This window comes from Scyliorhinus torazame, chromosome 3, assembly GCF_047496885.1.
Source record: "Scyliorhinus torazame isolate Kashiwa2021f chromosome 3, sScyTor2.1, whole genome shotgun sequence".
NCBI classification, from domain to species: Eukaryota; Metazoa; Chordata; class Chondrichthyes; order Carcharhiniformes; family Scyliorhinidae; genus Scyliorhinus; species Scyliorhinus torazame.
In genome coordinates this window covers 84,168,987-84,189,688 of record NC_092709.1, presented here as the reverse complement: position 1 = coordinate 84,189,688, position 20,702 = coordinate 84,168,987, and the positions used below count along the sequence as shown (strand labels likewise).

Here is a 20,702-nt window from a genome sequence, read left to right as displayed (position 1 = left end):
ATCCAGGGCGTAGAGTTCAGCAACGTCCGGCTCTACGTCCTCCCCAACCTCTGCGCTCTGGCCGCCACCCTCAACCAGGCAGGCAGACCCGTGGCATTCTTTTCCCGCACCCTCCATGCCTCCGCAATTTGGCACTCCTCTGTCGAAAAGGAGGCCCAAGCCATCGTTGAAGCTGTGCGGCATTGGAGGTATTACCTAGCCGGCAGGAGATTCACTCTCCTCACAGACCAACGGTCAGTTGCCTTCATGTTCAATAACACACAGCGGGGCAAGATCAAAAATGATAACACCTTGAGGTGGAGGTTCGAGCTCTCCACCTACAATTACGAGATTTTGTATCGCCCCGGTAAGCTCAACGAGCCCCCCCGATGCCCTATCCCGAGGTACATTTGCCAGCACACAAGTGGACCGACTCCGGGCCCTACACGATGGTCTTTGTCGCCCGGGGTCACCCGGTTCTTTCACTTCATAAAGGCCCGCAACCTACCCTACTCCATTGCGGAAGTCAGGACGGTCACCAAAGACTGCCAGGTCTGCGCGGAGTGCAAACCGCGCTTCTACTGGCCAGACCGAGCGCACCTGGTGAAGGCCTCCCGCCCCTTTGAACGCCTCAGCATGGATTTCAAAGGGCCCCTCCCTCCTCCAACCGAAACACGTACTTCCTGAACGTGGTCGATGAGGGCATTTAAAAGTTTATTGGATAAACATATGGATGATAATGGCATAGTGTAGGTTAGATGGCTTTTGTTTCGGTGCAACATCGTGGGCCGAAGGGCCTGTACTGCGCTGTATTGTTCTATGTTCTATGTTCTAATACTCCAGATTCCCCTTCGCCATCCCATGCCCCGATATGATGTCTGCGACAGTCATCAAAGCCCTCAATAGCATCTTCACTCTGTTCGGTTTCCCCGCTTACATCCACAGGGACCGGGGATCCTCCTTTATGAATGATGAGCTGCGCCAATTCCTGCTCAGCGGGCATTACCTCGAGCAGGATGACCAGCTACAACCCCCGGGAAAACGGGCAGTTGGAGAGGGAGAATGGGACGGTCTGGAAAACCGTCCTGCTGGCCTTGCGGTCTAAAATTCTCCCGGTCTCATGCTGGTAGGAAGTCCTCCCCCACGCATTCCACTCCATCCGATTGCTACTTTGCACTGCAACTAATGAAACCCACCATGAACGTCTCCTTGCCTTCCCTAGGAAGTCCACCTCCGGGGTTTCGCTCCCAACGTGGCTGGCAGCCCCAGGACCTGTCCTCCTCCGCAAACACGTGTGGTTCCACAAGGCGCACCCATTGGTCGAAAGGGTACAGCTGCTACATGCGAACCCGCAGTACGCCTACCTGGCGAACCTCGACGGTCGCCAAGACACAGTCTCCCTCAGGTACCTGGCACCAGCTGGTTCCCCAACCCCCTCCAATTGCCTCAGCACCACCCACCCTCCCCCCAGCGCACCTCACCACAGCCACCGCTCCAGGACGATCTGTCCTCCCATTGGTTCCACCTGGGGATGAGGATGAGGACTACACACTCCCGGAGTCACAGGCAACCAAGCCGGCGCCTGCATCACTACCGGGACTGCGGCGCTCACAACGGAGGATCAAGGCACCCGACCGGCTAAATTTGTGAACTTTCCCCAAACTGTACTCTTTAAAAATGCTCACATACCATGTAAATAGTTTTGAAAATGCTCACATACCATGTAAATAGTTTTCCACCACCCCCGCTGGACTCTTTTTTAACAGGGGGTGAATGTGGTAGTCACCACTGTTTGTATAATACGTATATGAGAGGTGATACGGTAAGGCTCCTGTACTACAGGTACGGGGCTAGATCCCTCCCTGCTGACTCCGCCCAGTAGGTGGAGTATAAATGTGTGTGCTCACCAAGCTGCAGTCATTTCGGCAGCAGCTGCAGGAGGCAACACATCTCTGCTTAATAAAGCCTCGATTACTCTCTACTCTCGTCTCATCGTAATTGATAATGCATCAAATACTTCCAAAAAGTTGTCAATCATCCATCAAACATTGAAAACACCCTTCGTAGAAGTGCTGTGGGCAGTAGCAGTCTCTCACATGGCCATGGCTGGAGCTCTTCAGTTTCACTGATCAAAGACTTGCCAGTATATCAGCTTCAATGAAGAAGGACTGTGCACTTGGCTCAGTGACCCTGACGAGGTCCAGACGGCTTGGGAAATAAGCCATCAGGCTGTCAAAGCCAGAATCCTTGGTTAAAACAGAGCTTAATTATCCATTCAAATATTGAAATACCACACTTGACAGATCCAATTGGGTTCCCTTCCCTCTTTCAAACCTGCCCAGGAGATACCCAGAAGTGGACAGGATGAGCTCGGCTCTTGACCCAATATCATATTACTCCCGATACACACAGACAAGCCTGCTTTTCCTTGCCTGTTAAACTTCCCACCAATATGTCTGAAAATAAATATGATACAAAAATATTGGAAACAATCTTCAAAAGTGCATTGTATTATTTTGTTTTGCATTGTTCATAATTACATTCTGTCCAACTAATAAATGATTATTTCAATTTAATGCGTTTTAAGTAAAACATCTTAAGTGAACTAGTTTATTTTAATTTACAGGAGAAATTTAAATTAATAGCTGAACAGTTAATGAATTTACTGTTTAATAACCTTCATGGCCTTCCACGTCATTCTGTGTGGCCTCGTCCTTTAGCTTATGTTACCTGCATTTCTTTTACACAGAATGAAGGAACCATTTTTCCAGCAACGGACTTTAACCCTGGTGTAGATGCAGAAGTGTTGGCCTCAGCACTCCAGGGAATGGGTATGTAACACCTATTAATAGCTTTTTATAAAAATACTTTCAAAGAAACAGGTGAAACATTATCACCTTCTAAACCCTTCATTCTGCATTTGGATTTGTTTATATTGTCGCGTGTACCGAGGTACAGTGAAAAGTATTTTTCAGTGGACAGATGAGAAAGATTGTTCCACACATGGAAAAACATAGGACATACACAATGTAAATACATAGACACAGACATCAGGTGAAGCATACAGGAGTGTAATGCTCCTCAGTAGAGAAGATGTGTGAAGAGGTCAGATCAGTCAAGAGATCAGATCAGTCCATAAGAAGGTCATTCAGGAGTCGGATAACAGTGGGGAAGAAGCCACTTTCGGACCTGTTAGTGCGTGTTCTCAGATTTTGTCTCTCCTGCCCAATGGAAGAGGTTGGAAGAGAGAATAACCCAGGTGGGAGAGGTCTTTGATTATGCTGCCCCCTTTCCCAAGACAGCGGGAGGTGTTGACAGAGTCGATGGATGGGTGGCGGTTTTGCGTGATGGACTGTGCTGTGTTCACTACTCTACAAAACGATTCATGAAACGATTGAAGAATAATCATTAATTTGGTGGACTGAAAAGTAAAATCAAGTTAAAAGAAAACTATCATAATTTTTTCCATCATAAGTTTTTAATACATTTATCAATTTGAAAGCTCCCAAGACTTCCAGTGCTGTGGATGTAACAATGTGATTTGGCAAAAATATTTCAGCCCAGTATCTGATCCCATTGCTGGTAAAAGCATTTCTAACTCAACGATATTATTTCAATTTAAATATCCCGATCATTAAAACCTAAACTATATTAAGTTGGATTAATATAGTGGAGACCTAATAAAAGTGAATGAATTCAGTGTGATATTTAGCTTTTCGGGGACATTTAGTACATTCTATTTTGATTCTTTGACGTGTCTGGCTGTACAATATAAATAGGTTTTCAACTGCAATTGTGATCCTGTTTATTAATTACCATTGAAAGGCATTTAGAGAAAAACGGCAAAATCCTTGGTAGATTTTGTTGCTTACAAGAACAGCACCAGAAATTATGACCAGATATGGAGTCTGTTGCTTTCATTCTATTGAATAAATTGCCTGAAATATATTCCAGGAATTCGACGAACGGTGTTCCATTGAAAAATCAACTAGGCGTATTAATTATTAATAACTTCAACCAACTTAAATGTTCCTTCTGTTTTCTGTCTTAGTTTTAGAATATTTCAGTATAAATGGTGACCATGAACCTCACGGGAGAAGCAATTATGTTCATGTGTGAGGGAGCTGAATTAAACCTGTCAGTTCCAGCAAATGTATTTCATCAAATTCCACACTGTCAAATACAATTACTTCTCCAAGCTCACTTCTCCAGTAATATTACCACCAATCATATTATGAGCAAAAGATTGAACAAACAGCTAATAAAAACAAATTAGTGATATGGGGATAATCCCAATTCTTTGCAACAACTTTACATAAAGCACCAATGTCAAGATTATTCCTTGAATCCATATTGCGTTGTTTTAGATTGAACACCAGTTCCACCTTAACTCCGATTGTCATCAAACCATCACTTCTCTAAGAGCACATGTGATGACCAATAAATAGCCAATACATGAGAACAGTGGGCCAACAAATTAATCAGAGTCACTCCTGCTGTGCCGCAGCGGAACCCAGTTTAAATGGGGTTTCCCCTCACACTTCTAGCAAGGGAGTCACTGGCTTTGAGGATTTCCCCAGCCAGGGGATGCCAAATATAGTTTGTGGACCATATTAGCCCTGGAATCCTGACATTCTGCCTAGCCAAGTCCAGACAATCCAACCACATTTACACTTTCGCAGCTCTAATCCCTGGTTTCTCCTTTCTGAATTTCTGTGGGCTTGTGAACTTAGAAAGAGCTATTCTCAGAATGACAGATAAATCTTTAACAGACCACCAGGATCTTTTGGGCACAATTTTAATTTTACTTATCCATCAGGAAATTGATAGGATTGGGTGCAACACTGAACTTATACCCTTAATATTGCTCTCCATTTGAAATCAAGCAGAAAAATGTTGATCAGAATGTATCCATTCCTGCTTGGCAAGTTAAGTTAAAATTACCCCTGTTATTTCAGCAACTTGGAATACAACGCCAATTGATTCGAAAGTTAATTTCAAAGGGACTGGAAAACTACATTTTTACACTGGCCTCTCAGGCTCCCATGATCAGTGCTTATCATGGATCTCACAGTAAAAAAAGAAGATTCTTTTATTGGAAGTAATTTTTTTTTTAAAAGTCTTTAATAAACTAATTTTAAATCTACAGAAATATCTGGAAAACAAGAGAAAACCAAGGTGAAATTATATTTTCAACTGTGTTCCTTCCTCTTTAGTTCTGCTGATGAAAATGTTAACAAAGTGTTTCCTAATAGTCAAACATTTGTCCAACACTCACTGGTTAATGATTAAGAAAGGGAGTAGCCGAGGATCTTGATCACAGATAAGCCTGTGTACCTTGTACCAGAACATGTGGGAGTTTATTATTTAATTTAAGATCCCTGTTGCTTAATGTTATTCTTTCTTTGTTATTTTACTTCAGTGTTGACAAGCCAGATACTATTCAAGTCTTGACAGAATGATTGCAGCAAAAGTGCAACGCCAATGAGATTAAGCATGTTTTATTGGAAAATGTGGGATCAGATTCATTCAAAGTAACACCCCTCTATTCAAAATAGATTGAATTAATTAGCTGGATTCATACTTTGGACCCTTGGAATTGTTGATTGCATTGATGAGGTAATTGCATTCAACTTGGTTCACATTAGTCATATAATCATTATGCTGATTACAAACTGAACAATTATGACCACAAATCATTTCATGACAGTACATATTTAATATGAAGAGACACTTAATATTCACTCCAACTCTACTGCCTTCATAAGCACAAGATACTCCATTACAAAACAACCTCTTTGGAGTAAAACAGAATCCGGAACAGGATTAAACTTTGGGGCCGTGCTATTTATGGGGAGGCTATGTTACACGCCGCCTGATCCAGCGCCTCGTGCAAATGGTGTCCGGCCTGCGGCAAAACGAGTCCGACGCCCTCCTTCGCCAGGGTCTTCGGTGGATTCCTTGGACTTTGGAAGGGAGGGATGTTATAACCTGCCTGCTTACAATTGGCTGGGGAGTAATGGCAATCCCACAATCCTTTGGGAGTATGAGCTTCTCCAATGAGGGGTGCGGAGAATTCATTGGCAGATTCCCTGCATAAATAAAGCTGGCCAGTTTGGAACCGGCTATAGGAGAGTGAGCAGCAAAGGAGTTGCTGTTGTATATATATGTTATTGTAAATAAATGTTATTTCTTTCTATCCTTCAACTCGTGCTGGATTCTTCGTGGCCCTCACAAATCTTCCACGACCACCAATGCACAGTTACAGCAGCGTGCAGTACATACAAGATGCACTGAACAACTCACCAAAGCTCCCTCAACATTACTGTCCAAATCCTCTGTCATCTAGACTTCTACCACCGTCACAGTAACATAGTGATTAGCACTGCTGCCTCACAACGCCAGGGACCCGGGTTCCATTCTGACCTTGGGTAACTGTCTGTGTGAGGTTTGTAAATTCTCCCCGTGACTGCGTGGGTTACCACTGGAAGCTCCAGTTTCCTTCCACAGTCGAAAGATGTGCAGGTTCGTTAGATTGGCCATGTTAAATTGCCCCCTAGTTTCTAAAGATTAGGTGGGGTTACAGGGATAGGGCTGCGGTGTGTGCCGAGGTAGGGTGATCTTTCAGAGGGTCAGTGCAGACTCGATGGGATGAATGGTCTTCTTCTGCACAGTAGGGTTTCTATGATCCTACTGAGTATGAGAGGACAAGGGTAATAGGCACATGGGAACACCACCAACTGCAAGTTCCCTTCCAAGCCATATAGGGGGCGAAATTCTCCCGAAACGGCGCGATGTCCGCCGACTGGCGCCCAAAACGGCGCCAATCAGACGGGCATCGCGCGGCCCCAAAGGTGTGGAATGCTCCGCATCTTTGGGGGCCGAGCCCCAACATTGAGGGGCTAGGCCGGCGCCGGAGGAATTTCCGCCCCGCCCCCTGGCGGAATCGGCCTTTGTTGCCCCACCAGCTGGCGCGGAAATGACATCCCCGAGTGGCGCATGCGCGGGAGCTTCAGCGGCCGCTGACAGTTTCCCACGCATGTGCAGTGGAGGGAGTCTCTTCCGCCTCCGCCATGGTGGAGACCGTGGCAGAGGCAGAAGGGAAAGAGTGCCCCCACGGCACAGGCCCTCCCGCGGATCGGTGGGCCCCGATCGCGGGCCAGGCCACCGTAGGGGCACCCCCCCGGGGCCAGATCGCCCCGCGCCCCCCCCCCAGGACCCCAGAGCCCGCCCACGCCGCCTTGTCCCGCCGTTCAAAATGTGGTTTAATCCACGCAGGCGGGACAGGCAATTTATCAGCGGGACTTCGGCCCATCCGGGCCGGAGAATCGAGTGGGGGGCCCGCCAACTGGCGCGGCGCGATTCCCGCCCCCGCCGAATCTCCGGTGCCGGAGACTTCGGCAACCGGCGGGGGCGGGATTCATGCCAGCCCCCGGCGATTCTCCAACCCGGCGGGGGGTCGGAGAATGACACCTCAGATCCTGACCTGGAATTATATCACCATTCCTTTACTGTCACTGGGTCAAAATCCTGAAACTCCCTTTCTAACAGCACTCTGGGCATAGAATAGTAATAATAATCTTTATTGTCACAAGTAGGCTTACGTTAACACTGTAATGAAGTTACTGTGAAAATCCCCTAGTCGCCACATTCCGGCGCCTGTTCGGGTACATGGAGGGAGAATTCAGAATGTCCAAATTACTTAACAGCACGTCTTTCGGGGCTTGTGGGGGGAAACCGGAGCACCCAGAGGAAACCCACACAGACACGGGGAGAACATGCAGACTCCACACAGACAGTGACCCAAGCCGGGAATCGAACATGGAACCCTGGCGCTGTGAAGCAACAGTGCTAACCACTGTGCTACCGTGCCGCCGAAATCAGCCGAGTATCCCACTGCTGATAGGTTAGGCCATTGTCTGTTGAGTGAAAAATCTTAGGATCTATAAATCAATGAAAAAAGTTAGCATATATTTCAAAAAATTGTAAGTTCAGCAATCACATTCAGCATGAAGTGAAGTGGGTGCATAAAGGATTGCAGTTGATATAGCCTATAAGGATTTTCAGAAGAAACTTCATAAGGTCTCACAAGATATATAGTACAAGATAAAATAATGGAAACATGGTTGCTGGCAAATGGATGGTGTCCAGGCTGGAGAAGGGATGAAGATGATATAGCCAGTGGTCATTATTGGGTCTACTTTACTCAGTATATGTTAATGATTTGAATTTGAGTGTAGAATGCAACATCTCAGATTTGCTGAGGACACATAAGTAGTTTTGGCAAACAGTGAGGATAACTGGAAAAGAGGACAATTTAGCAAAAAGGACAGCGTTAAATGCATATTGTGAGAAAGCGCAAGACAAGTACATCTTGGGAAAATAAAAAGACTTAATGGAAACACATTGAAGTGTGTAGATGAAGAGAGTGACCTAGGGTTATGCCTGAAAGTACAGGTGCATAAAAACTAAAATAGCCAATGGAATTTGAGGTTTTACAGTAGAGGTAGTTATGAATTATGTAAGATCATGGTCAGGCCATGGATAGAATATTGTTTGAAGTTTTGAGTGCCTCATTATAGAAGGGGCATTAAAGCCACAGAAAGCGTGCACTGCAGATTCAACAGGGTGATGCCAGCAATGGGAAATCGTTATGATGAGGACAAACTCACAATACTAAGACTATTTCTAACTCAGCAGAGAGATTTAAGATGCTATTCGATTTTCTGAATGCTCTCAGTGTTTCATAGAATCCCTACAGTGCCCAAGGAGGCCATTCGGCCCATCGGGTCTGCACCCCCCATCCGAAAGAGCACAGGACATCCCTCTAAGTGCGGCCTCGGCTCCGCGAGGCCAAAGAAAGTGCCGTTGCATAGCGGGGTGTTTCTCGACACTGGAGCCGCCGAGAGTCAGTCCGCTAAACGCACCCTTCACCAGACCTTAATGTGAGTCCGCTGAATCATGCCCAACATATTCTTTCACATGTTGGAGCAGTGAACATATGATGCAAAGGCACAGTTCTTGGTGCAGTTAGGCTAGACTGCTAAGTTTTGCTAATTATAAATGTAATCATTTCCACCCTTTACTGTAAAGGGAGATGTAATTTTAAATATTACTGAAAATCATCTTCCAAAATGAAACTACAATGATTAAATTCCTAAAGTAATTCTTCATTAATAATTCAGTTTTAAAAGATTAAATTTCCATTCATGCCAACTAAAAGTGTATGTATTGATTCTTTTATTTAAATTTAATGTAAAATAAACCACCCACTGAGGCAAATAAAAGGAATTAGATATTGTTACCGTGACATCCGTATAAATGGAAGGGCTTTTTGAAATTTAGTTTTGAATCTTTATAATTGCAATATATACTATATCGAGAGCACAGATCAGTCAACGAATATTACAAGAGCTTATATTTTATCACTTGCATTTAAAAGAACCATAAAATCATGTTAGCTTTTATTTTGTTTCCACTATTATTAATCACCTTTATACCAACAAGACTTCTCTATAAACTGGCTGGTTTCAATTCAAATGAGGAATGCTATTATTTTTCTAGATTCATTTCTTCCTCTTTCATTCTAATGGTTACCATGTTTATAATTTGCCAATGAAATATTAATAATTGGCAATCACATGATCATCTAACTCTCAAGTTTAATTTACTTGCCTTGGTAACAATCATTTCTAAACACTGAAAATTTTGAGTGATTTTGTCTTTCAAGACAATACATTTGTAAGTTGTTTTGAATCCTAAAAAAATGAGATTTCAAGAACAACATTTGGATAATGCAATGTGATTTTCTGCAAAGCAGAATTGATCAAGCTTCATTTAAGGGAGTCATGAAGTGAATTCTGCATCACCTTACCCCTTAGCAACATTATGTGACCATTATATCCTGGAAACAATAGTTTCTAACCTTGAACAAACAGCTGCAGATCTGGTTACTGTCATAATATACACCAGTATATTATGGTGCAGACACACACACACTGATGGACACACAGTGGGACCAATCAACATACACAACACCGCAGCCAATCACCAGTGAGAGTACACACACTATGAAGACAGGGGGCATCAGAATTCCCGCTCATTCAAGTAGCAGCTAGCTAGGAGCACAGAGCTCACAGCCTGCAACACAGACATACACCATGTGCTAAGTGCATCAACTGGTTAGGACAAGGCAAAGGTCTTTAGTTAAAGCTAGTATCATATTTACCCACAGTTAAAGTATATTTAAATAGTTAACCTTTTAATAAAATAGTGTTGCACTACTTCAAGTGTTGGTGACCTGTAGGTGATCCAGAACACCCAACACATCAGTTACTGAAAATAGCAGTCACGTACCTGTGTTTATCTTCTCACATGGAAAGGGTCAATGATGGCTACCCTGCATAATTGGTTTCAACAGAGAGGCTTTTGACAGGCCAGGCCCCCAAGCAATTTGAGGATGGGGGTGGCATTAGCTAAAAATGGCCTACAGGCACGACTGGAATGAATAGGCTCAGGGAACACTCGATATTTGGCCTTGGGCCTCATTGAAAGTAGGCCAGTGAGCTGTGGAAACCTGCTATGGGTTCACAGGCAACTCACTGGCAAAGCAGTTGTAAATTGTGGACCACTGTGTCGCGCAACCCTCAGGTAGGTCACACGTGGCATGAGCAGTGAACGAGGAGAGGAAGGCAATCAAGCAGAGATGATAAAGAAGGGGTTGAGTAGAGCCTATTAATGGTCTTCAGGGCTGCTTTGAAGCCAGTAGAGATATTTATTTTATTCTCCATTTCACATTCAGTTAAATATTTATTTTAAACATATTTTTGCAGGTCACCTCCAGCTTTCAGAACCACTGTTTAGGCCATATATAGGTTTGGTTGTCATGAACACAGTAGGTCTGTTGATGGCTGTATTCATGCAATTTTGACAGGCATTATGAGCTGGCTATTTCAGAAGCAGGACCCAGATGCCTTACTTTGATAAGGTATCACACAAAAGGCTACTAAATAAAATAAGAGCCCATAGTGTTGGGGGTAATATAATAGCATGGATAGAGGATTAACTGACTGACAGAAGACAGAGAGTTGGGATAAGAGGGGTATTTTCAGGATGGCAACCTGTAATTAGTGGAGTACCACACAGATCCACGCTGGGGCCACAATCATTCACAAAAATATTAATGACTTTGACGAGGGAAGTGAATGTATTATTGCCAGGTTTGCGGATGACACACAAATTGTTGGGAAGGCAAGTGGTAACGATGACACAAAGGGCTGGATTCTTCCGCCCCGCCCGTCGCAAGATTGCCACGGGCGAGACGCGAACAGTGGAAAAGTCCATTGACCTCGGGCGGGATTCGCCCATCGCCGGGTGGGCATGGCCAGAGAATCCAGCCTAAAGATTCTGCAGAGGGATATAAGCATGTTAGCTGAATGGGCAAAAACTTAGCAGATGGAATATAATGTAGGAAAATCTGAAGTCATGCACTTTGGTAGGAAGAATAAAGGAGCTGAATATTATTTAAATAGAGGAAGACTGTGGAAAACTGCAGCACAGAGAGATTTGGGGGTCCTCGTGCATAAATCACAATAAGCTAGCAAGCACGTTCAGCAGGAAATTGGGAAGGCATATGGAATGTTGGCTTTTATTTCAAAGGGAATGGAGAATAAAAATAGAGAAGTCTTGTTAAAACTATACAAGGCACTAATTAGACCACACCTGGAATACTGGGAACAGTTTTGGTCCCCTTATTTGAGCAAAGATATACTGGCTTTTGTGGGAGAGTCATAGCGTTGTAGAATCATACAGCACAGAAAAGGTCCTTCGGGCTATCGCATCTGCACCAGTCAAAAACAACTACCTAACCATTCTAATCCCATTTTCCAGCACTTGGCACATAGCCTTGTATGCCCTAGTATTGCAAATGCACATCTAAAGGCTTCTTAAATGTTATGAGGGTCTCTGCCTCCACCATCCTTTCAGGCAGCGAATTCCAAACTCCAACGGTCCTCTGTTTTTCCTCACATCCCCTCAAAACTTCCTGCCCCTTACCTTAAATCTATGCCCCCTGGTCATTGATCCCTCCACCAAGGGGAAAGGTTTGTTCCTGTCTACTCTATCTATGCCCCTCATAATTTTATATATCTCAATCATGTCCCCCTCAGTCTCCTCTGCTCCAAGGAACACAATCCAAGTCTATCCAATCTCCCTTCATAACTTACACTCTCCAGCCCAGGCAACATCCTGGAAATCTCCTCCGCACCCTTTCCAGTGCTATCGCATCCCTCCTATAATGTGGATTCCAGAACTGCACACAATACTCCAGCTGTGGCCTAACCAACATTTTATACAGTTCCAGCATAACCTCCCTGCTCTTAAGCTCTATGCCTCGGCGAATAAAGGCTAGTATACCACATGCCTTCTTAAACACTGGGCGCGATTCACCGATCGCCGGGACTAAGTGTCCGCGCCGTCGTGAACGTCGTCGCGTTTCACGACGGCGTGACACGGGCGCGGGCAGTAGCGATTCTGGCCCCCACAGGGGGACAGCACGGCGCTGGAGCGGTTCACGCCACTCCAGCCTTACATCCTGGCACGGACTGGGGGCGGCGCCAATCCGCGCATGCGCAGTGGCGAAGCGCCAACCGACGCATGCGCAGTAGACTCACGGAACGCTCCGGCCCTGACGCAACATGGCGCGGGGGCTCTGGGGCCGGAAGCGCGACAAAGTAGGCCTGGGGGGGGGTAGAGGCTGGCCCGCCGATCGGTGAGTCCCGATCGCGGGCCAGACCCCACCGGAGGCACCCCCTGGGGACGGAGCCCCCCTCCCTCCCCACAGGCCACCCCCCGACCCTTTGCGCAGAGTTCCTGCCGGCAGCGACCAGGTGTGGACGTTGCCGGCGGGACTCTGCTTTTTCCGCGCGGCCGCTCGGCCCATCCGGGCTGGAGAATCGGCGGCCCAGCCGCGTACAGCAGCCCTCGACCGGCGCCACGCCAAATGCACCGGCGCAAATGGCATCGATTCTCCGCACCTCAGAGAATTGCGCGCCGGCGTCGGGGCAGTGTGGCGCCGTTGCGGCGATTCACCGGCCCGGCGCGGGGCTGGGAGAATCCCGCCCACTGTATCCACCTGCTCTGCTACCTTAATGGACCGGTGTACATGCATACCAAGATCACTCTGATCCTCAGTGCTTCTCAGGGCCCTGCCGTTTATCATGTACTACCTTGCCTTGTTTGTCCTGCCCAGGCTCATCATCTCAAACGTATCTGGATTGAATTCTATTTGCCACTGATCAGCCCATCTGACCAGCCCGTCTATACCCTCCTGTAGTCAAAGGCTATCCTCCTCACTATTTACCACCCCACCAATTTTCATAACATCTGCAAACTTACAGATCAACCCTTCTTCATTCGTATCTAAATCATTTATATAAACAACAAACAGCAAGGGCCCAACGCTGATCCCTAAGGGACCCCACTGGACTCAGGCATCCAGTCAGAAAAACACCCCTCTACCCTCTGCTTCCTGCCACTCAGCCAATTCTGGATTCAATTTGCTAAATTTCCTTGGATACCATGCATGGGCCCTTACCTTCACTATCAGTCTCCCATGTGGGGCCTTATCAAAAGCCTTGTTGAAGTCCAAGTAGACTACATCAAACACATTTCCCTCATCTATACACCTGGTCACCTCTTTGAAAAGCTCAATCAAAGTTGGCACACATGACCTGCCCTTAACAAAACCATGCTGACTGTTCTTGATTAATCTCTGCCTCTCCAAATGCAGATTAATTCAGTCTCTCAGAATTGCTCCCAATAGTTTCCCCACCACTGACGTTAGACTACTGGCCTGTAATTTCCTGTTTTATCCCTTCCACCCTTCTTCAATAATAGTACCGCGTGGCTATCCTCCAGTCCTCCGGCACCTCTCCTGTGGCCAGAGAGGAATTGGAAATTATTGCCAGCTTCCTTGCTATTTCCTCCCTTGCCTCACTCAGCAGCCTGAGATTCATTTCATCTGGCCCTGGATATTTGTCTACTTTAAAGCCTGCCAGACCACTCAGAACCTCCCCGCTGTCTACGTTAATCTCTTTATTTTATTAGAGTCTTTCTCCCTGAGTTCTATACGCACGCTGTCCCTCTCACGAGTGAACACTAAATCAAAGTATTCATTTAGAACCTTACCTATGTCCTCCGGCTCCGCCCACAAATTACCACTGTGGTCCTTAATGGGCCCTACTCTTTCCCTAGTAGTCCTTTTACCCTTAATGTTCTTGTACAACAATGTAGGATTTTCCTTTATTTTACATGCCAGTATCCTTTCATGTCCCTTTTTTTCTCTCCTAATTTCCTTTTTAGGTTTCCTCTTACACGTTCTATACACCTCTCGGGCGTCTGCTGTTTTGAGCCCTCAATATCTGCCATAAGCCTCCCTTTTCTCTTTCTCCAATGCTGTACATCCCTTGATATCCAGGGTTCACTGAATTTGTTGGTCGCACCCTTTTTCTTGATTGGAACATGTTTGCCCTGCACTCTCTCTATATCCTTCTTGAATGCATTACACTGTTCTGGTTCAGAATTATGTAAAGTTGGCCGCTCCCAGTCTACTATGGCCAAATCATATTTGATCTTATTAAAATTGGCGTTCCCCCAGTTTAGAACTTTGATATCAGGCCCATTGTTGTCCTTTTCCATAACAATCTTGAATCCAATGGAGTTATGATCACTGTCTGCAAAATGATACGTGCCCAGCTTTGTTACCAAAATTTAAATCCAGGACCACCCCTCTCTTGTAGGTCCTTCTACATTTTGGTTTCAAAAGTTCTCCTGGATGCATTTTAAGAAGTCTACTCCCTCTAAACCTTTCACACTTTGGCTTCCCCAGTTAATATTGGGGAAGTTGAAATCCCCCACTATCACTATTACTTTTACACTTCTCTGAAATTTGACTACATATCGGCTCTGTTATTTCTTTCAGACTGTTAGGGGGCCTACAGAACACTCGCACCATTGTGATTGCTTCTTTTTAGTTTTTAAGTTCTACCCATATGGCCTCAGTTGAAGAGCCTTCTAAGATGTCATCTCTCCTTACTGCTATAATTGATTCCCTGTTCAAAATTGAGACACCCCCTCCTCTTTTACCTCCTTCCCTTTCTCGCCTGAAGATTCTGTACCCTGGAATAATGAGCTCCCAATCCTGCCCCCCTCACAACCATGTCTCAGTGATTGCAATAACGTCATAACCCCATGTTTTAATTTGTGCTCTCAATTCATCTGCCTTGTTCATCAGACTCCTTGCATTAAAGTAAAACCATCTAATCTTGCCAAGCTCCCTGATGACTTAACTGGTCTGGACATTCTTTGCCTTCCTGGCTCACTTGATGTCTCCTCTAATTTTGCCTGTGCATCAATCTTGCTGAACCTTCTCTCAGGATCCCAGGTCCCTGCCAAGTTAGTTTAAACCCTCCCCAAGAGCACTGGCAAACCTCGCTGCAAGGATGCTGGTCCCATTTCGGTTGATATACAACCATCCGCCTTGTACAGTTCCGCCCCCAAATACGGTCCCAATGTCCCAGAAATCTAAAGCCCTCCCTCCTGCACCATCTTTCCGGCCACGCATTCATCTGGACTGACCTCCTATTTCTATACTCACGAGCACATGGCACCAGAAGTAATCCAGGGATTACTACCTTCTGGTTCTGTTTTTTAATCTTCTTCCTAGCTCCTGAAATTCTGCTTACAGGACCTCAATTCCCCAACGTAGGTGGTTATTTTGTTCTGTGTTCTACTCTTTTGTCCGCATTTCAACCTTTGCAACCACCATTGTTCTGAGGTCACGAGCCTAATAACCCGGTTCTGGTGTTTGACTCCAAGGATGTGTGCATGAAAAAGTCCTATTGATTTCAGAACAACGTGACAGGTTTTACAGGGGTAGCCGCTAGCAGATTTTGCCTATATTGTTGGTAGCACTATGTACTATGTCATCTGTTGTTTGCCCTCCCCTTTTAGTATGCCCTGTAGTCGTTTAGTGACGTACCTGATCCTGGCCCCTGCAAGGCAACAGACCAGAGGGCATAATCAAAGAGTAAAGTGTTGCCCATTTAATGACAGAGATGAAGAGGAATTTCTTCTCTCAGAGAATAGTGAATCTGTGGACTTCTTTACCGCAGAGAGCTGTAGAGGCTGGGTCGTTAAGTATGTTCAAGGTTGGGACGGCATGTGGCGCAGTGGATAGCATTGGGACTGCGGCGCTGAGGACCCGGGTTCGAATCCTGGCCCTGGGTCATTGTCCGTGTGGAGTTTACACATTCTGCCCATGTCTGCGTGGGTTTCACCCCCACAATGCAAAGATGTGCAGGTTGGGTGGATTGGCTACACTAAATTGTCCCTAAATTTGAAAACAAAATACTCTAAATTTAAAAAAAAGTATGTTCAAGGTTAAGGTAGGCAGATTTTTAATCAGTAAGGGAATCAAGGGTTATGGAGATAAGGTGGGAAAGTGGAGTTGAAGATTATATCAGACCAGCCATGATCTAATTGAATGGCAGAACGTATTCGATATGTCTTATGGTCTTACGGCAAGCCCCAGGTGCCATACTTCAACCTTTATCAATATACTGGGCATGCACTTACGGCACAGAATGTGTGACGCATGAGACACACCACATCAGGCATCCATGGTACATGTAAATGGGCTTTAAAATTTTTGTTGCACAACCTCGTACAGGCAACAACTTAAGGGCTGACTTGCGCTCAGCCTTGACTGCAGCCAAGCAGCTGAAAGGGAACACTGGGCTTGTAATTTACAGAGCCTCTGAATTCATGCCCAGAACTATAACAGAGAGTCTCCTGAGTACAGCAGGATTATTTCTTCAGCAAGATGCAGTGAGTGAAGCTTAGTCACATTAAACAAACTGGTGATATCCACCGTGAAATACAGTGAGTGGAGGATAGTTACAGATAAATAATGTGCATACAGTACAATCAATTCAACAGCAAAGTTTCCAAACATGATTGAAAGGAAATTTACCTAATTGCCTCCAGTCTCACTGAGAATGTGGGCGGTACGGTAGCACAGTGGTTAGCACTGTGGCTTTACAGCTCCAGGGTCCCAGGTTCGATTCCCGGCTTGGGTCAATGTCTGTGCGGAGTCTGTACGTTCTCCTCATGTCCACGAGGTTTTCCTCCGGGTGCTCTGGCTTCCTCCCACGAGTCCTGAAAGACGGGCAGTTAGGTAATTTGGACATTCTGAATTTTCCCTTTCTGTTCCCAAACAGGCGCTGGAATGTGGCGACTAGGGGCTTTTCACAGTAACTTCATTGCAGTGTTAATGTAAGCCTACTTGTGACAATAAAGATTATTATTATTATTACTAATAGTGCTGTCACTATATCCAGCCATGAAGAATAGTCATTTGTACTCAGGACAAGAAGGTTATCTAATATCCATGGAGGTGCCTGCAGGAGAGAAGAGGTGGAAATGAGAAACTGAAGGACACTGAATGAAATTGTCATTTAGATCATCAGAAAATGATTAATTATACCGCTCCTTGTTCAGCACTTTTAATTGAAGCATGGTATTTAGCTGATGAATAATTAGTCAAAGGCCTGATCTTCTTTAGCTCACTCACCTATCTTAAAACACAGTCCATAACGAGGTTTCTATGGATAATTTTGTCATCCATGTTATTCCCTCATTTTTTCTGCCTTATCCCTGCTGTACTGAAAGTAGTGGTGACTTTAACGACAGCACAATCCATTGATTAGTGGCAGCCCTTTGGAGCATCAAGCAGGCATTGGTTGTGTCTGAGTCGGGACATTCTCTCAGAGACTGATAGGCAGCTGTTTGGCCATGGAGCCAAAACAGATCCTTACATTCACATCGGAAAACTCCCAGCGAGAGACAGTGGAATTGAAAGAGGGCACGAACACCCCCGGGAAATGCCTTTAGATATATGCAGGTGAGGGCTTTTGTGAGGAGACAGGTGAGGGAATTCCCATTGCTCCCGGCACAAGAAGTTCAAGATAGGGTGATCTCGGGTGTATGGGTCGGGGAGGGCAAGGTGTCGGAAATACACCAGGAGTTGAAAGAAGAGGGGGAAGCGCTGGTAGAAGAGTTGAAGGGTAAATGGGAGGAGATCGAGGAAGATCTGTGGGCTGATGCCCTAGGTAGGGTTAATTCCTCCTCCTCGTGTGCCAGGCTCAGCCTGATACAATTTAAGGTGGTCCACAGAGCGCACTTGACGGGGGCAAGGTTGAGTAGGTTCTTTGGGGTAGAGGACAGATGTGGAAGGTGCTCAGGGAGCCCGGCGAACCATGTCCATATGTTTTGGTCATGCCCGGCACTGGAGGGGTTCTGGAGAGGAGTGGCGGGAGCAATGTCTCAGGTGGTGAAAGTCCGGGTCAAGCCAAGCTGGGGGCTAGCTATATTTGGAGTAGTGGACGAACCGGGAGTGCAGGAGGCGAAAGAGGCCGGCATTCTGGCCTTTGCGTCTCTAGTAGCCCGGCAAAGGATCTTGCTAATGTGGAAGGAGGCGAAGCCCCCCAGCCTGGAGGCCTGGATGAATGATATGGCTGGGTTCATAAAGTTGGAGAGGATTAAGTTTGCCTTGAGAGGGTCTGCGCAGGAGTTCTACAGGCGGTGGCAACCGTTCCTAGATTATCTCGCGGAGCGTTAGAGGAAGGTCGGTCAGCAGCAGCAGCAACCCTGGGGGGGGGGGGGGGGGGGGGGGGGAGGGACACACGTCCTGGGAGGGGGGGGAGGGGGGTGGAAAGGGGGGACTGCCTGGGAGGGTGGATGAGCAAGAGATAACATGAAGGGTTGGGGAAACTGGCACGTACGGGTGAGGGCCAGTGTACAAAGCTGTGTAAATATATCATTTTGCCATGTATATATCTTGCTCTGCGCGATTTCTCATTTTTTTTGTTACAGGGGGTGTTATTGTTTGTAAGGGAGAAAAATTGTGTTAAAAAACTTTAATACATTTTTTTTTAAAGAAAGAGGGCAAGAACTCGGTCTCTACATTCTGTTCTCTCCCTAACACAGAGCGCTGCAGCCATGGTTCAGTTCAATATCTGTAGACTGTCCATGGATCATATCTAGAATTTTCAGGTCTTCATAGGTCAACGTTGTAACATTGGCCCATGAGTAGCAACTGAGGGTGTTTAGACCTCACATCAAATACGATCAATTATTTTGTTGTACTACCTTTTAGGTGTCTCAGGGTATTGTGTAATTATAGGGGGTCATTTTGACTTTGGATAATAGTGTAAGACAGGCAAAATCCTCTAATTATCATCTCCCAAGGTCATAAAATCTCCCGTAGAATGTGTCAGCACCAATAGCATTTGGTCTCTCCAGTCTGAGATACCAGCCCACTCCCATTCTTCTACCTCCAACCAAAAGAGAAAATGCTGGAAAATCATAGCAGGTCTGGCAGCATCTCTAAGGAGAGAAAAGAGCTGATGTTTCGAGTCCAGGTGACCCTTTGTACTTCCCCATTCTTCAATTTCCACATCTTTTTTAAGCAACTATCCAACTTCTTTCTAAAATAATCCACACATTCTGCTTCAACAATAATTGTGGCACACAATTCCACGCTCTAATCAAGCCTCTGTGTCACTTTGTTTCTTTAAACCCTCTTCTTACGTCCTTTGATACTCATTTTAATTTGATTCCTGTTGTGATAACTGGTTTTGCCAACCAGTCGCAAATGTCAACATTTTTGTTTGATCATGGACTTGGTAAATGTTATTGGTTTTAGGCTATATTTTGTAAATGTAAACGGTGTAAATTATACCAAAGTCTTCAAATCAAAGTACAATCATGTTCTATTATTTGTCATTTTTTCCATGTAGAATGCAACAAAGATGATCTTATTGAAATTTTGACACAACGTTCTAATGCCCAACGTCTCATTATTGCTCAGATCTACAATGATTCTTATGGGCAGGTATGGAACCTGGCGTTTTGCTGTTATCTTTCATTATATTTTGCATTTAGCTAACGTAATCAGTAATAAGACCCAGGTCTCAGATTTTATTACAGATAGATAACAGACACAACCTGCAGTCTTTTGTGTCATGTCATCAGGTTTCTAGGCAAGGATGGCCTGAAATTTGTTAAACTTGTTTCCCACAATTTCATCTTGTGGATAAAGAATCTTCTCACTCCCACCTGCCACCCAGTCTGAAATGCTCACTCTGGTAAGGAAAGTGGGGATTTGTAGGCTTTGGAGATCCTACAGAAATACCAGCCGATTGGTCGGCATAGCCTCTCTTCCTTCGCTAGACCCAGAATGGACTTGAATGCTGCCCCCACTTCGTCACATTTTTGGTCTCTGGGGAATTTCTCGCCAGTTTATCCCACACTCAGAACTGTTATGAGCACTGGGGAGCTTAACGCAGAGAAAGGGCCGCCATTTTAAAAGGTTGCCCCGGGGGGCAGCACAGTGGCGCAGTGGTTAGCACTGCTGCCTCACGGCACCGAGGTCGCAGGTTCGGTCACTGTCTGTGTGGAGTTTGCACATTCTCCCCGTGTGTGCGTGTGTTTCACCCCTCCAATCCAAAGATGTGCAGGGTAGGTGGATTGGCAACGCTAAATTGCACCCTTAATTGGAAAAAATTAATTGGGTGCCCTAAAAAAAATTTTTAATTATTTAAATAAATAATAAAAGAGTGCCCTGATCTCTAATTGAGCTTGTGGGTCCGCCCCACCCATGG

At 45.5% G+C, this 20,702-nt stretch overlaps 1 protein-coding gene and 1 long non-coding RNA gene across 3 annotated transcripts in view; one reads left to right on the top strand and one right to left on the bottom strand.

The window, feature by feature from the left end:
- LOC140408555 (annexin A10-like) overlaps nucleotides 1-20,702 on the top strand; it is a 167,053-nt gene that overhangs the window by 7,008 nt on the left and 139,343 nt on the right. The window contains exons 2-3 of one of the 2 annotated variants that reach the window (XM_072495931.1): nucleotides 2,729-2,810; nucleotides 19,839-19,933. In XM_072495931.1, the coding sequence (XP_072352032.1) occupies nucleotides 2,729-2,810; nucleotides 19,839-19,933 (177 nt within the window). The remainder of the gene's footprint in view (nucleotides 1-2,728; nucleotides 2,811-19,838; nucleotides 19,934-20,702) is intronic. The other variant, XM_072495932.1, reaches the window with a different exon arrangement.
- LOC140408556 (uncharacterized) overlaps nucleotides 1-20,702 on the bottom strand; it is a 125,623-nt gene that overhangs the window by 27,174 nt on the left and 77,747 nt on the right. The window contains exon 2 of the long non-coding RNA XR_011940137.1: nucleotides 17,012-17,196. This is a non-coding gene — a long non-coding RNA (uncharacterized lncRNA). The remainder of the gene's footprint in view (nucleotides 1-17,011; nucleotides 17,197-20,702) is intronic.